This window comes from Thunnus maccoyii, chromosome 6, assembly GCF_910596095.1.
Source record: "Thunnus maccoyii chromosome 6, fThuMac1.1, whole genome shotgun sequence".
Classification (NCBI taxonomy): domain Eukaryota; kingdom Metazoa; phylum Chordata; class Actinopteri; order Scombriformes; family Scombridae; genus Thunnus; species Thunnus maccoyii.
Window position 1 is genome coordinate 13,900,507 of NC_056538.1, and position 17,136 is coordinate 13,917,642.

Genomic DNA, 17,136 nt, shown 5'->3' on the forward strand with positions numbered 1-17,136 from the left:
CTGTCACCGCTGTTTATAAGCGCAACACTTTCTGTGTTAAATGATAAATGAGTCAAACAGATTTTAGCATTTAACTTTTATTTGATGAATCACGTGATGCAAACCCAACAATGCCTGAAAAACCACATTTATGGAATGACAAGGGAGAAGCAGACAGACACAGAGTCAGGGAGCGAGAGAGAAATGTATTGTTGTAAACAGATGGGGAGAAAAGCTGATAGAAAGAAAGTGAATGCAAAGAACGACAGAAGAAAGTGAGAGATCCACAGAGGGAGACAGAAAAAACATCCGCAGCCCTGCAAGCGAGCCGGTGGGAAGAGAGACAGGAACATCCTGGTCCACTCACGCACAACACACACTGTCTATGTGTCTGTCTGTGTTAGCGTGTGTGTATATTTGTGTGTAAGCACACAGGCATGCATGTGCGTATGAGAGGTGTAGAGCTAGGGCAGCTGCTGCTGCTGCTGCTGCTGCTGGAGCCACAGCTGGTTCAGCTATCAGCAGAGAAAGGAACAGAGGAGATGAGAAGAAAAGAGGAGGAGGTATGGGAAAAGGAGGAGGAGGAAGAGAGACTTGGAGGAATCAGCGAGGACATACCTGTCCCTACGGAAAGGCTTTGGGAACATGGAGAAAGAAGAAGAAAGGGGATGGGATGACAGGAAGAGGGGCTGAGCGCAGAACAAGGAGGTAGTTGTTGAGGAAAGCAGTTGGGTCCTGTTGGATCAGATCTGGGAACAGACTGTAATGTGAAGGTACAAACAGTCAGCAACACTTCTGGAACTTGTCGTTTTAGCATCAAGCTCTTTCCCAGACACTGGTCCAAGGACAAACAGGTGGTGCAGACAAAACACACAGTCTATCTGTCATTCTGGGCCTGTTTTCTTCCCCGCCTCCACTGTGCCATCCAGTTGTAAGTTTGTGGTCTTTTCCAAATGGCCTGAAATAAGAATGTGTTGTTTTTGTTCATACTTTAGCAGTTGACTATTTGGAAACCCATCAGACCAGTATCTGGCAGTGGTGACTATGGTTGGGCCGATGTAAAAATTTTCAAACTGGTTTCATATTAAGCCAAATACTGGACCACCACTAGGTGTCGCACATGACTCAGCTGTTCCTGAATGGAACATACTGGGAGCCCGTGAATTAGAGTATAGCGGACAACTGAATGACACATAGTATTTTTATTTCTCACAACAACCATTCAATTTAACTCTTCTTCTTGTGTTACGGTTGTGTGTAGCTGCAGTGTTTCCTTTTTAATAGCCGGGAACACCGCGGCTACACACAACACAACTTGGCTATGCTATGCTATGCTATACAAGCTAATTTTAAAAGGAACAGTTTACCATTTTGGGAAATTGTTTATTTGCTTTCTTGCAGAGTTAGGTGAGAAGATTGATACTACTTTAATGTCTGTACTGTGAATATGGAGCTACAGCCATCAGACTGTTAGCTTAGCTCAATACAATGGCTGGCAATTGGCCTCAACATCGAGCCTGGCTCTGTCCAAAGGTAATAAACTCCACCTGCCAGCACCTTTGAAGCTCAGCAAAATATATTTAGTGAAGTGTAAAAATTAAAATTTGCTATTTTACAGGTGGTCATGTTACCAATTGCCAGGCCTATTGCCACAAGTAGAAACTCAAGAAAGTTATGGGTTTACATTAAGATTTACCAGATTTCTCATACTATTCCTTCTTATTCCTTTATTCAAAAGTACCAGCACCCCTGTAGCCTTGTGGTTAAGATGCAGACCACATAACTCGCTATGTATGTGGTTCACTTCTAGCTGTGGACCTTTATTGCATGTGATACCCCTCTCTCTACCCTTTTTTCCTGACTCTCTGCCCTTTCAATTATTAAATAAAAAGCAAAAGAAAAACTTTTTAAGTTACATTATTCAAATGGAGTTGAAAGCAGATGCACAAGCTATATTTTCAATTATTCTACACATAAATGAAAATTCATAGATTAAGCAGCCTACTCAGTACTAGAGCCTATCAGCCAATATTAGCTTATTGCAGATATATTGCATTGGCATATGTCCGATGAGTAGCAAGTAGTAACAAGAAAATAAAATTCATGGAAACTGTGTGTGTATTTTATGTGTTTATGTAAAAATATTAATATCAAATTAATATCAATATCAAAAATCCAGTAGCCCTTTGGCTGTAGTCAGTATTGCACTGGAATAAAGACATTTACTGAGCCCAGTGTAAAAACGAAACACTGTGTACTAAAGGTAAAACACAAACGTCACACTGTCAGAGAGGGAGGTTACCCTGGCGTCCTCCCTCAGTAGGCCCCTGTGTCTGGATCCCCCTACATGACTGGGAATCCACTGCTTGGGAATGCAGCATTCTTGAGGAGGTTGTTAACATTCCTCTAAACTTATTGAATCAGCACAGCACAGCTGGCTCCGCTTGCCACGGCATGCAAAGATGGATGAGGTTTTTTTTAAAAGTGCTGTGTGTACTTGCTTGTTTGTGTTAGGGTTGCGCGGTGAGAAGAAGGTGCTGTGTATATGTGTGTGTATATGTGTGTGTGTGTGCGTGTGTGTGTGTGTGTGTGTGTCAGTGCGACACAGAGTCTGAGTGTTTCAATGTAAGTCAAGACAGGAGCACCTCAGTGTATATGAAAGAAGCTTTCACATCCATGACCCCTTGTGTACAACCTACTATAGCATAAGAAATCTCCATATGATGGCAATAAAATTTGTTGAAGACTCCACATTAACTTTTTAGTCTGGTGACACTGGTGCCAGGAGCATTTTCAAATACTGACCACAAAATTTGGTCTCAACCACAAATTTGCTGCAGTGCCAAAGTGTATTCCTGTGTTTTCCTTACCATCACATGCAAATAATTTAACTGGCTCCATCAGGAGAAGGACTACTACAGATTTTTGCAGAGACATTGTTCTGTGCATAAATATAAAATATGTTAATGGGGGGAGAGCAGATCCACTCACATCAGACCATCCTGATTCTTGTCACACTGGAGAAACCAGTAAAATGTTAATTGGCATTGGAATTTTTACTTGAATATGTAAGTAAAATTGTTGTTCTCTGTCTATGTGAAGATCCCTTTGATCCATCTTGGATGGTTCAGCTAAATAACAACTAACAATTATTTTCATTATCAATTAATCTGACAATCATTTTCTCACTCGATTAAATCATTTTGGCTGTGAAATGTCAGCAAATACTGAAAAACGTCTGTTATAATTTCCCGCATCCCAAGTTGACGTCTTCACGTGTCTTTTTTTGGTCCGACCAACAGTCTTAAACCCAAACATATTCAGTTTACTATAATGTATAGTACAACAAAGAAAAGCATCAAATTGTCACATTTGAGAAGCTGGAACCAGCAAATATTTGGGATCTTTGCTTTAGAAAGAAACTAAAACACTTAAGCACATTGAGTTTACGCCTGTCGTATGAAATATGCTATATTAATAAATTTGACTTGACTTGACTTATTCAATCATCAAAATAGTTGCTAATTAATTTTCTCATCAACTAATTGTTGCAGCTCTAATGGAAATGATCCTGTGGTGAAGGTCACAGCCTTCTTGTGTCACCGCCCGTTAATCAGGTTGATTTATCTGATTTCAGTTGAAGATCCTAACCAGCCCTTACAGAATCAAATATCACAATATGTATTTAACTAAATACCTAAATATGGATATAAATATATGACTGCTAGTGCATTCAAAATATTTAAACACAATATTTCTTTTTTCTGATAGAAAATCATTGATAATGTGAATATGATGACTAAACTGAGATCATATCTGTTAATTTCATTACATTACAACCCTGAACTGCAGCCCAGTCTGGCTGCTCCACTGATGAGCAGCAGTGCCAGCAGAGACAACACACCACTCAACCTGAATCCAGACTATCTTTAACACCTTTCCGCTCCAGTTGTCATACAAGCATTTGAATAACAAAATAGCAAGCCAATAATTCTCAAGTCAATAATTCAGTAAATCATGTCTTAATCTATAAACACACACGCAAAAATGCAAGAATATTGATACAAGGGCTCCAACAGACAGCGTCACAGACACACACACACATTCACCAGGGAACTGGGAGCACCGGTCATCTCAGCTGAGAGGTTGCTAATCATCTAAATGTCATCACTGTGTGTTCTGTTCTCTGTTCGCTGGAGAATAAGTGATGGTACGCCCAGCACACTGACTGACATCAGAATACCAAGTACAGCAAGACAAAAAGCCTCTCTGGCTAACAGATTAGATAAAGACATGATAGGACCAGTGTGGCCCTGGGCTGTTGGCTTGAATGGCGTCAAGTTGAGAGAAACATACACTATCAGTCGTTTGGGTTTCACTAAACAGTGTACAACCTGTGCTCCTAACTAGTGTTGCAACTGACAATAGGCCTTGTTTCACAGCAGACATTTTGTAATGTCGTACTAGTAAAAAGACAGGTGTTGCTAATGACTTTAACAATGGCTCTGTTGTATTCGAGTGTCCTAGTAAGTCATGACAGTGTAACAGCCAGCCAGTATGCACAATACCAGGAGTCTGAAACTGAAGCAGCTAAGTGGAATTCAGCCATTAATTTTCTTATTTACACCTGTGCCTTTTTCCTACTGTGTCAAAGGTATATTAGTCACACTCTGCCTGATGACTGTCAATCACACCTTTATGGCAACGCCCAGGTGAGAGCGGTGTTTCTTTCTACCTTTATAACTTTTTTCAGTGTGACAACGCACTGTCGAACCGTTTTAGTCATCTCTCTGCTCCAGTTGCCATACAGAAAAACATCTGCATAGCAAAATAGCATATATAATAATAGCCAATAATTCTATCATGTCTTAATCACACACAAATAAAAAATGCAAGAATATTGATAAAAGGGCTCCAAATAATTGAAATAATAACTTAATTAACACCTATTAAGCAACAAATTCACAGTTTTGAGCTTTCTATGCCTTTAAAAGGAATAGTTTGACATTTTGGGAAATCTGATTCATTTTCTTGACAAAATTTAAATGAGAGGAATGATAAAACTTTCACGTTTGTCTGTTAATGCTACAGCTACTGTCAGCGGCCGGTTAGCTTAGCTTAGCAATAAGAAACCGCTTCCTGTCAAGAAATAGTCTGGCACAAAATCTCCAATTAAAATGAAAGATGTTGTTTTTTAAACTTTTGTACTGATTAAACAAACAAGATATAATGTCTTAATTAGTGAGCTTTAGAGGTGCTAGCAGGCAGATTTTGTTAGCTTTGGACAGAGCCAGGCTTGCTAATTTCCCCTGTGTCCAGTCTTTATACTAAACTAAGCTAACCAGCTGCAAGGTGCAGCCTTATGTTTACCAAACAAACAAGATCTTCTCATTTAACTCTCAGCAAGAAAATGAATAAGCGAATTTCGAATAATAGTTTCAGCTTTACTCTCAATAGACTGAATTCAAACACAACAAAATCACGCGTAAACACGTGAATTGTATTTTGAGCAGACTCCAAAAGTAATTTAACGTTTATCTTGGAGTATGACTGAGAAGCTGGCATAGCTGCAGAGTGCAATGAACACATTTTCTCAATGGATGTGAAGTGGGCGACATTGACAGCAGCAGGCCAGGCAGGCAAAGATGAGAGGTGGCCTTTCATCCATGCTAGCTGTTAGCTTTGGCAGCGGGACAGCGGCCCTCAGCCAGCCTTCCTGCCTGCCTGCAAACTGGGAGCACAACTGGGGGCTGGGAGAGGACTGAGTGAAGCAGGAGGGGGATGAAGAATGGAAAAAAGGGAATGTAAAACAGTCCATGTGGTTAATAAATGGTATCATATTGTGTTGTAGCACATAAAACCCAAGCAGGAAGGATGGCAAGGAGTAGCAAAAAAGACCATTGTTTCCTCAGTTTTCTCCCTTTCTCCCATTTCAACGCAGAGGAAAATAATGTCTGGGAGCAGAGGTGCTAAAGCAGGTGGGCAGACAGATATGCAGACAGGCAGGTAGTGACTCAGACAGGAAGTTACACAAGCTAACAGATGCAGGCGGTGAGGCAGACGGACTTGCATACTGTAAGGAGGTAGCAGACAGATTTTTTTTTTTTTTTTTTTTTTGTGGCTGGTATTCTGCTGAATAGCTGTAGTGGTATCCATGGCAACATGGCTTGGCATCCTCGGTAAAGCTGGAAAGAGCAGAGAGTACAGAGGAGAAGGCAGCGAGTGGATGTTGGGATTCACACTAGACAGAGAGGGATATCAAGTCCAACTATGGGCACCGTTCACCTAGGCGTTACATCAATATTTATCTATCACAGCAGTGATTGCCGATAGGATGATACAAGAAGCGGCTGTGTGTTGATGCAGCCTGGATTCACTAATGTGCAGTGAAATCTATGCATCATCACACTGAAAATTAAAATATTGTCCAAGTTGTTGGGTTGTATGTTAAGCCACAAAACTTTGCCAGTGCATGACTGGTAATTAAAAGTTACCAGTCATGCGAGTTCGGAAATTAAGTATGACGCACTTAACACCGGGAGAGAGATGAGTCAATAACGTGTGACAACACTACATCATGGAGTTACAGCTGTAGTATGTGAGTTTTTAAACATTTTTTTAGTTGGTATGCTCTAAAGAACATCTTAATGTGGAGAGTTGTTAAAGGATTCTGTGACTCGGGCTCATTGAACAGCCTGGCAGCAGCATAGAGATACTTCCTTCTCAAGTTTTTAAGCAAGCCTCGTCCTTCTAACCAATAAGAGAAGGCCAAAGTATAGGTAGATAGGAGCTCACAGATGTCAATCAATAGATGAACGCACGTCTTCCTCTTTTAGTGAGGCTCCAAGCTCACATGCAAGAATGGGAAAGCACCTTTACGTCCAGTTCCTGGGGAGAAATCAATACACCAGGGGCCCACAGTCATGAGAATGCAGAGGTGAAGGGCAGGGAGGAGGAGGAGTGCAGTCATTTGCTTTTGAGTCTCATGCTAGCACTAGCTTGATTTCCAGAACTTGCATATTGTAGCTTAAGTATGAAGTAAAAAGTCATAAAGATCCAGTGAAATAAAAGATAAATTATCCAAGTTTTTATCTGTGCATTCGTTATCATGTTATCTCTTGGTACATGCCAAATATACATGTTTTTAAATCCTTTTTGAGTATGTATACATCACATTCTTTCTCCTTCATATTCCTGCATAAGATTTAATATTTTTATGACTGCCCCTGCACTTGGGTTTAAACATAATTACCCAATCAAATCTGATTTAGGGTGACCTGCTAACTCTGATCATATAAAGCCATACCCGACTGCTAGCTAGCAGAGCATGAAAAGTGAATTTGGATGAGTGTGTTTAGATATGATTTTGGGAAAAACTTTGTTTACATTTCCAAAATATAATTTATTTATTTCTCCTATCTAACAACACAAACTATAACTTTTCAATTACTGTAATTCTCCAGAGACTTATGCTTGCTAAACTATGTCAACTTTAGACAGATCCAATTTCATCCTCAATAGATTTGATCAAATCTAATTGTCACATTACTGAAGCTAAAGATACTCTAAAGGCCATTTCATTGGGCCTTCAAAAACAATTAAGTGTACAAACTGCATGTGGCTGTGCTAAAACTTAATTTGTAAATTCAGTTTGGTCAGTTTGGTAGCTTTATAGTTTATTATGGAGAAGTATCATAAAAAAGGAAGTGCAGTGACTTTATTTCCAGTCATGACATTTTGAGTAGATACTCATTGGTTTACACATATTCTGGGAATTTTCAAGAACCCAAATTAGAGTACCCTGAAGCAACTCTGGTACTGAAACACAATAGAAGAATGCTGATTCTTTGCTAAGTTTTCTGCCAACTGAAATAGCCAAGGGATCGTTTCCATCTGTGTCATGTTTAATATGCAAAGCTGATGAGAATGCAGCAGTGTTCTAGTGTTATCTTACTCGTCTGCTTGTATGTTTTGAGCTAATGAAGAAATGGAAACAGTTATACTTCCCTGCAGTACTCACAAGAGGTGAAAATCTTGCCTGATTTTAATCGGGCCTGGCAGGCTAACAGCTGTTGTTAGGAGACAAGAGGGTGACGAGCAAGAGGAGTGACGAGTGTAACAGGTGAAAGGATTTGTTGTAAATAATACAGTGGGCTTAACAATGTTACATCATCATATTTTTTTAATAATTTAGCAAAGCTGTCATCTGTCAGCTTTTAGTTTTGTGTTCTGTTTTTAATTCAATGGATTAAAGATGATTTTGAACACCAGATTGTATTTATAAATCACATTAAGATTTAAGAGAAAACCCTGCTAATTAACTTGTTTCGGTGTGTTTGTGTGTGTGTGTGTGTGTGTGTGTGTGTGTGTGTATGTATGTGTGTGTATCTCTCCCAGCCAGACCAAAATCTGTCTGCTCTGCCAGTAAAAACTGACTTATACTGACTTTCACTTCATGTTCACATTTGAACTTTTGACAAATGCTAATGAAGTTTCAGTACAGTTTATGTACATATGTACATATATATGTACACATATACACACACACACACACATACATACATATATACACACACACGTGTGTGACTGCATGTATGTGATAGTGTGTCTGTGTGTGTCTCTGTACACTCCTCGGTGATCCAACAAACACAGACCAATACCAACAGCAAGCATTGGGACTGTGTGTTCCACTTCTGTGTTTGTTGGCAATAATTTCAAGAGGCAATATTTCTCCTCAAAATTTCAAGGCAGCTGCCAGCTTTGAAATGTTTATTCTTGTTTTAGTTTGCTTCATATAGCGAGGTTAAGTTGGAAAAGCTCAATTACTTTTCAGACATGTTTGTTAATGGTACAGTATTAATGACTGAAACAACGTTTAACTTGCAAAACAAAATCACAGCCACTTGAAGCTGTCTCACATGCACCCATGTCTCTGTTTATGTTGTTATGCTTACAATGCTGTGGCATGGATAGGCAAATACATATACACACACACACACACACACACACACACACACACACACACACACACACACACACAGACTCGGTTACGTGGTTGGAAGTGTTGTGTGTAATAACAGAGCGTGGCTGTTGGCTATTTTAATCTGCAGCCCCGTTTGTTTTCTGTTTCGAGGACAGAGAAAGGAGAATAGGCTGCGAGTCAAACAGCTCATTGGATCGAACTCTACATCTGACACTTAGCAGAGCCAGAGAGGAGGAAAACAAACACACTCATGGCAGAACACACGCACAAACACGCACATTTAACACAAATAAATCGAGACTGTGATTCAGATGTAAAAACTGTGTTACTTGGGGGTGTACAATAAAACGTGTGTGTCCAGAAGAAAAAAGGAAAAACAGTTGGATTATGGGTCTATTAATGCTATTATAGATTTACTATTCACGGACAGGAATGGATTTAGGGATTATTAGGTTCATGTGATTTTACCTTGTATCCAGCATGGGTCCTGGACTTTGTGAGCGGTGTGGTGGAGCAGAGCTCAATGGCCTCGGGCTCGTGAAAGATCACCGTGGGCAACGGCTCCTTCCTCAGCGTCAGCACATTTAGCTTGGTCTTCAGCATGCTCTGAAAGTGCTGATGGAGAAAAGACAGAAATTGAGACTGTGCTTTAGCCAAACATCCAATCCGTATCAGACAACTGTAAGCATGTAGTTCAACATTTTTAATTTCCAAGTCAACACTGCTGGAGGCCAAAAAAACTGCAACCCCCACACATCAGCATTTTAGTGGTTTTTGTCATTTTTTGTGTGTGTAATACAGAACTAGCCTCACAAATATGTGAGATTTACACAACAGTGAAGATAGAAAAAAAATGCTGCTTTTTGCTCAATACAACTGTTGTGGTACTCCAAGGTGATAAAATACTGATACCAAGGACAACAGGATATTATGTTGTAAACTTTTGTTTGACACGTATTAAAAAAAAAAGATACCATGTATGATACTCAAGGTGCAAGTATTCCAGATTTCCCCTTACACACACACTCCCACAGAGAACACATCGCGGTGGTGAAAACTGGAGATGATGACTGGACGTGAGATGGTGAGGGAGGCCTTATTGCAGCAGAAAGTGGAATGTGAGGTGCAGATAAAGGGAGCTCTGCCCTCACTGCCTCCGTCAAAACAAGACAAGCAAGCCGTCTGCTCTCACACTACGTTACAGTCCACGGCCAGTGTTTCCTGAAGCCGAGCAGAACCACATGGTCGATCTGGCCCCGTGCGTTGTGTGCACCCTGTGGAATTTCTGGGCTTCCTCGAAACAGTCGAGACAAAATGGAGCAGCTAATGAAATCAGGTCGAGAAAGAAAAGGCAGACCTGTGGCATGTCAGCTGGGTTGTGTGTCTGCAGCCTAACCTTATTTATTTAAGACTGTATTGGTCTGGCAATATATCAGAAAGAAAATAAATTCTTGTACATGAGAAATAACATTTGAGAGGCCTGTTGCACCTGCGGATGTTTGGAATCTAATATTCTTAACGGCAATTTGTTATTTATCGGTTTCTTTGCAGCTCCTCTGGATGACCTTTCTTGAGCCGCCGGCGCAGCTTTAACAGGTTTTGTATAATATGACGGTGAAATGAATTTAACTAGGCATGCTTGCCTCAGGGAACTGGCAGAGACACCACATCAAGAAGCTGCTTTGATTCTGACTTGCAAGGTTACTGTATGTCACTCTCTTTGTTTCATAACTTCATTATTGCTCACTTTCTGCTAGATACAGCTTTAAAACTAGGGAAAGACTTTTGCGTTAGCTACTTTTAACTAGCAAGGTTGGCAAAGACTCTCAGGGCACTCAGGGTGATAGAGGGTGGAGAGCCCATGTCCACCTGACCCTCTCAAACCCCCCTAATAATAATGAGAATCCATGGAGGGTTACGAGACGACAGGAGCTGTCAGGGAATGGTGTGAATAGCTCTTGTTAGCTTTGGTGATGACAGGATACTTGAAGCGGCTGTAATCATCACCATAATAATAATGTATCAAATGACAGTGTGTATTGTCAAAGGCGTCGCTCATAGCGATGAAACTAAACTGAGTTATTGGAGACTCTGCTGCTCCCCTCGGCTTTACGGAGCTTCATAGCGAGTTTCAGCTCACCGTTTAGCCCTCTAACCCACAACTACACCATTTTGGATCCATTCTCACGGCTCTCATAGTGACGTTTTTGGCTGCAAACCTACTGCACACTACACACTCAGCACCAAACAGCAAACAGACACAATTGTTGACTAGCTGGTGAACATAGTGGAGCATTTAGCAGCTAAAGAGCCAGATGTTTCCTCAGGAGTTGATAGAGATAAAAAACAGAGCTGAAAAAGAGTGAATATTGGATTAACATTCACTAAATGGACAGAAACATGACTCCAAATGAATGATAATGTTGCTCCACAACGGCTGGATGAGTAAATATGCGACTGTTTGCTAACAAGTACAACATATTAGCTTGAAAGATGATGCGTCATGAGGCGTTCACAACTTGTTTCTGCTGCCTACAAGTTAAAAAAAATCAGTTAATGCAGATTTAAATACTGAGTACTTCAACTAACTTGAAAAATATTTTGGTATTAGCTACACTACGAGGTCAGCCTGTGTTCCGCTTTTTATACTTACTCACACTTACTATACTTGTGCGTTTCTGCTACCACATTTGGGGGGAGTCAATGAACAAAATGTACCTCATTCTTGGCTATTTGGTTGCGGTTGAGGAGGGGCCACAGAATTTCAACTCTGACATGAAAAAAAAATGATTTAATGTGGATTTAATGTGGACGCATTCACTTTCCTCCTTTTCTCTTTGGCACTTCAATACCGTTTTCCGTGTTGGAGCTGCACACAAGGTCTATTTTTTATATAACAGATGGTCAACATTTTCAGGCGATGAAAGTGGTCAATCCTGCCAATACACGCTAGCATCAATCTTCTCTATTGGTTTGTTGGGAAAAGCCAAGAAGAACATCCTCAATAAACTTCAAGAAGTAGATATAGGTTTGGTGTCCAGAGTATTCTGGTGTATTTCCTAACATAGGTGCATTGTAACTCAACCTCGTCAGGTCTGTGACAGGTCCAGTCATATTGATCGGTCAACAATTAATTATCAGTTGGCTAAAATATATTAATACTATAATGACAGTAGTACAATATTAATACAATGAGTGATCCTCCTAAATTCTAACATCATTTTCACATTGTGTCCTAATGGTCTTTGTGTCTAAATGGGATTCTGGGGTCCTGTTTGCAATTGTGTTCATAATGTGTTAAATGATGTCTGTAGAATAACATATTACATACTATATGGGTAAAAAAATGTACAGGCCAATTCAGTGCCCTCCGACTAATAGGCTTAATCCTATGATGATGCCCTACAACACTCCAACTTCCATCTCGTTGGTGCAGAAACAGGACCGCTGGGGTCACAGGCACACTCATTATAGTGGACCTTCATGTTGAGAGAAGAATAATAAAGGAAAGGAGGGGTGGGGGGGCTGTCAGGAAAGAGGAAGATAAGGCAAGAAAAAAAAACAAGGAGCAGATGAAGGAGAAAAGGAAAAAAAGCAAGATGGAGTTGTGAAAGTAAAGCCACATGTGTGTAAACGCTTGCTGACCTCTGCGTCAGCACTTTACAGCTTCCTGACAGCGGCTCGCATTCCTGCGGTTGGCCCTGGTACGGAGAGAGGAGGGGTGTGCTGGGGGTGTGTGGTGGGCTCCCTGAGTCCTCCACCCCCCACCAGGAGCAAAAGGTCTGAGCGGAGGGCTGCTTATGGAGTACCGCTGGAATTCTATTCATAATATTTTCACTGCATTTAAATGTTTTTTATATTTCTCAAACCCCAAAAGTCTCCTCATCAAGTTACTGATGTTAATTGACTCTATTTCTGACTTTTACGTGGACCCGGGGAGTTTTCCATCTCCAACATCAGGCCGGTGTGGGTTTGGTTGGTTTTGAGCCAGTTACAAGTCAAGGGTCTTGTCTATGCTTTCAATCTACATGCTAAACAATGGCTGCTATCACTAGAAAAGTCAAATGTCCAAATAGTGGCCCTCTGTCAGGATTGCGAAAAACAGCCTTGTCTTGATATCGACACTTACGCAATGAGTCAGAGGAATGTGAATTACTTTCAGGTGCCTGGTCAGACCTTATCAAAGTGTCTCCGTATAAACTCTGTAAACGTACATTCACCAACTTCCTCAGATGAGTTTCATGGCTTGATTGTGACGTGTTTCTGAAAGGTCGCCCACATTTAGTGTACAGGAACTGCCCAGAAATCCCTGGTCATTCTTGATCTGCATTTTATACCTGAAACAATGAAGCACTTGGCCTCTTCTCAAAAACTGGTTCCCTGATTTGATGTATTCTGTTGGACCATTTAAAAACAATTAATGCGATGTGACACAGCTAGTTTTACAGCTGCTTATGTTTCTATTTTAGAAGAGGAAACATTTATTCATTATTCATTCATTCATTCATTCATTCATCTGAAGTGGTAGAGCCAAGATATACTGATACACTTAATATACTGATGAGGTTAGGCCATACAGTACAAAACCTGTTAGCAGTATACACATTCACTCCTAGCTGGCAGATTTCCATTAGTTCACATTATTAATGAGAAAATATGGGATATTTTCTCATTGCATGTGAATTAAAAAGTTGACAAATGTATTGTGAACATAAGTTTTTTTAAAAACAAACAAAAAAAAGTTATCCTTAAAATTACATCTCCTCCTCCCTCACTGAAAAATACAGAATCTATGAATATGTAAATATTTTTAAATTTTAAAAGTTCAACTGCTGGACACAAGATGTCTCCCACTTCACTGTTAAATCCATTATCAGTATGTATGCACTGGAGGCTTCAAGCTTCCACATCACACTTGTGCAAATTGCATAATGGACCACGACCGGCTCCAAATTAGTTGTGATGTCATAAATCCTGCTCGTACGTACACACCTTAAACTGAGATTTAAGGTGAGCTCAGAGAAACTTTCCCCACTTCAGCAGATTAATGTGAAAACAGCCTTCTAGCGTCAAACTCTGCACATACATCATTCTGCGCAGTGAAGCTCAAACATCCAACTGAAGGAACAAGAAGAAAAACACATTTTTGACTAGAGGGAGACTTAAAAGTTTTGTTACTTAAACTCTTTATACATTTAGACTTGCTGTTAATCTAAGAAAACTATTTGGACGTAACCAGTTATGACACCCACTGTCATAACATTAATGTTCTACTTATTCAGCAGCATAACTGTAACACTAAAAGCATCAACACTGACTCATTGCTGCCTGTATCCATGTGATTAATGTGTATTTATAGAGCAAAGTTACAATAAAAAAAAGAACTAAGCCTCACAGTGCCAAAAATCTTACAGTGTGACTTTTATAACAATCCAGTCATTTATATTTTATGAATCTCCATGCCCATATAATATGATTTTGCTTCATATCAGTACTGACAATAAATTTTATCCTGCAATATTTGGCATAGGCTAACTTTTCTTCTAAGGGAACTACTAATATTTAAGTTTGGACAGGCGACCAAGGTCAAAACTGGATCTTAGCTCCAAACAGACTCCCTGCTGCCAGCTAATTCTGACTGACTGCTCTGCAAGTACGTCTCTGATTACAGTTGGAAATCAAGTGTCATCAAGACAAGTACGTGTGCTAATTTTCCAAAGAGCCCTTACTTTTAAATAATTGGAAAATGCGCATGTAAAAATATGTTAATCTGGGAGAGTACTTGAACAATCACGTCCATGAGAAATCAAGCAGACAGTCTTTGGAGAGTCGGTGTCTTGTGCAGTTTGCCTCCTGCAGTGATGAGCTTAACAGGTCACAGATGGTAAGTTAAACTTTCGGCCCCCTGAGGGAGCATTCTTACAGGAAAGAGGTTCTCAGGTCAATCTCATGGTAAGGCGCTGCATAACAGGGCAACAACAGGCCTCTGCCACACCCACCGAGACACACAAAATAGGGGTTATAGGGATGTGATCCTGACAAAAACAGCTGGAAATAATGTTAAGAAACCAGCAGAAGCAAAAAGGAGAGATGTTCCGTGTCTAAAAGGCATGATAATCTAGGATAATACACCCTTTGGATACACAAATGGCCCTGAAATGGCTACTGGTTCTTCCTCAAATCTGGTCTGTGATGTAGAGGATGGTTTCCAGCTTTAACACAGACCTCAAGACCAAAACAGTTTGTCAACAACATTAGCCTGTCTGAGACACATCTGCATACACCAACCCAGACACATATGTAGGGGCATGAAGATGAAAGAGCTCACTGAGCTCTACCAGATGTTGTAAGTCTGTCTGGTGCAAGACAGTAGGACATCACTGTTTGTTATAAGGTCATCTGTTCTGCATCTCATCTTTACCTAACCTTGCTTCTGTAACCGTCCTGAAGGAATACACTGATGCTCACAGGTACAGTAGAGCAGAAGGAGGAGGGCTACTCAAGCATAGGGTGGCAGTTACTTCCTAAAGTGGGATGCACCACCAACAGTCATAGGAGGACCAGGAAGTGTAACTTTCTAAAGCTGTCCTTCCATGTGTTTACAGCCTCCCCCTCTGATCCGGGAACAGTTTACGAGAAGAAATATGTCTTAACGGGCTCAACCCAGAGAGTACTGTGGGAGGTCTGCATCCGGCCCCTACGCAGACGAAAACCTGTTTTTCTCAACCGTGATTGGAGGGCTAGGCTCGTAGGTTGGAGCAAGTCAATGATTGGATGTTGCGATTGGTGGGTTCCTTCTGCAGGAAGGAAGTGCGTATTAAAGCACCCGAACCTCAGAGCCCGGAGGTGGCAATCTCTGGCAGGCAGTAAAAACATCAACAACTCTTTGACGTAAACAATGAACCCACCGCAACGTCTTAAATAGTCTGCGGAGAAGACGGGCACATGGGCAAGACCTGCTAAAGATAAAAAACACGGAATACAGTCGAGAACAAGGTCCATTTTCCATTATTCACCTACTGTCTGGTAGGAAATGCAAAAGTCCAAAAACACTATTAATTTGGAAAAGAAACCTACTTTTCATCTCCTAAATTTTCATTGAGCGCTTCAAGATCTTCATTGGTTCATTTATGTGTTCAGTTATCACAGCAATCTTAGGCAGCACTAAATGGGTGTTGACTGGTCTCGAAGGTACTTGGACGATTTTGAAATTGCACTGAGGGCTCAGTCTTTGGTTCATTCATGTCACATGTGATATGGTTTGTAAGACACCACTGATCAGACTTTTAGGTGATAAGTTTTTGTTAAATCACTGATTTCCTAGTTTATTAGTGAAAACTAGGAACTTTGTGTTGGATTCGTGTAGGGCTGCAACTAACAATTATTTTCATTATCTATTAATCTGTCAGTTATTTTCTTGATTAATCGATTAGTTGTTTGGTCCATAAAATGTCAGAAAACGGTGAAAAATGTTGATCACTGTTTCCCAGAGCCTAACGTGACAGATTCAAATGTCTTATTTTGTCCACAACCCAAAAATTCAGTTTACTATCATACCAGAAACCAGAAAATATTCAAATATGAGAAGCTGAAACTGGAGAATTTGGACATTTTTTTCTTAAAAAATGACTCTGACTCTGACACTGATTAATCGATTATCAAAACAGGTGGCAATTGATTTAATAGTTGGCAACTAATCATTGCAGCTCTACATTTGTGTCTCATAAAGGCTGGAACATCTCCAGCCTGCTGTACAGAGACGTTCTCACGACTGTTTCTTTTGACACTTGGATAGATTTTGGAGGAAAATACACACAAGGAGTGTATCTTAAGTATCTTAAAGTGCTAAGGACTGTTCTTCTTTTAAAGTGTTAAGCTTTAAAACAGACTAAGTATCCCTCCTCGCAGAGGGAAGCTGCTGGGTGAGAATTATCTAACAATATTCAAACAGTCATTTTAGATAAATTTCAACAATTTTCTCAGTGCATTAGTAACAGCAGTCGTCTACCAAACCAAACCACGATGGAGAAATTTTGCATATTTTCCATGACTGATGTGTAAAACTGGACCAAAGCTTCCACTGAAACACCAGATTTTTTGCAAACCTGTCTGTAGATATAAAGCTACCTTGCCTTGCCTCCTACTGGGACTTGGATCAATCAATCAGCTTGTTT

At 40.3% G+C, this 17,136-nt stretch overlaps 1 protein-coding gene across 1 annotated transcript in view; it reads right to left on the minus strand.

Annotated features, from left to right (window-relative positions):
• Positions 1-17,136, minus strand: part of pid1 (phosphotyrosine interaction domain containing 1) — a 30,967-nt gene that overhangs the window by 10,003 nt on the left and 3,828 nt on the right. The window contains exon 2 of the mRNA XM_042414093.1: positions 9,431-9,577. Within this exon, the coding sequence (XP_042270027.1) occupies positions 9,431-9,577 (147 nt within the window). The remainder of the gene's footprint in view (positions 1-9,430; positions 9,578-17,136) is intronic.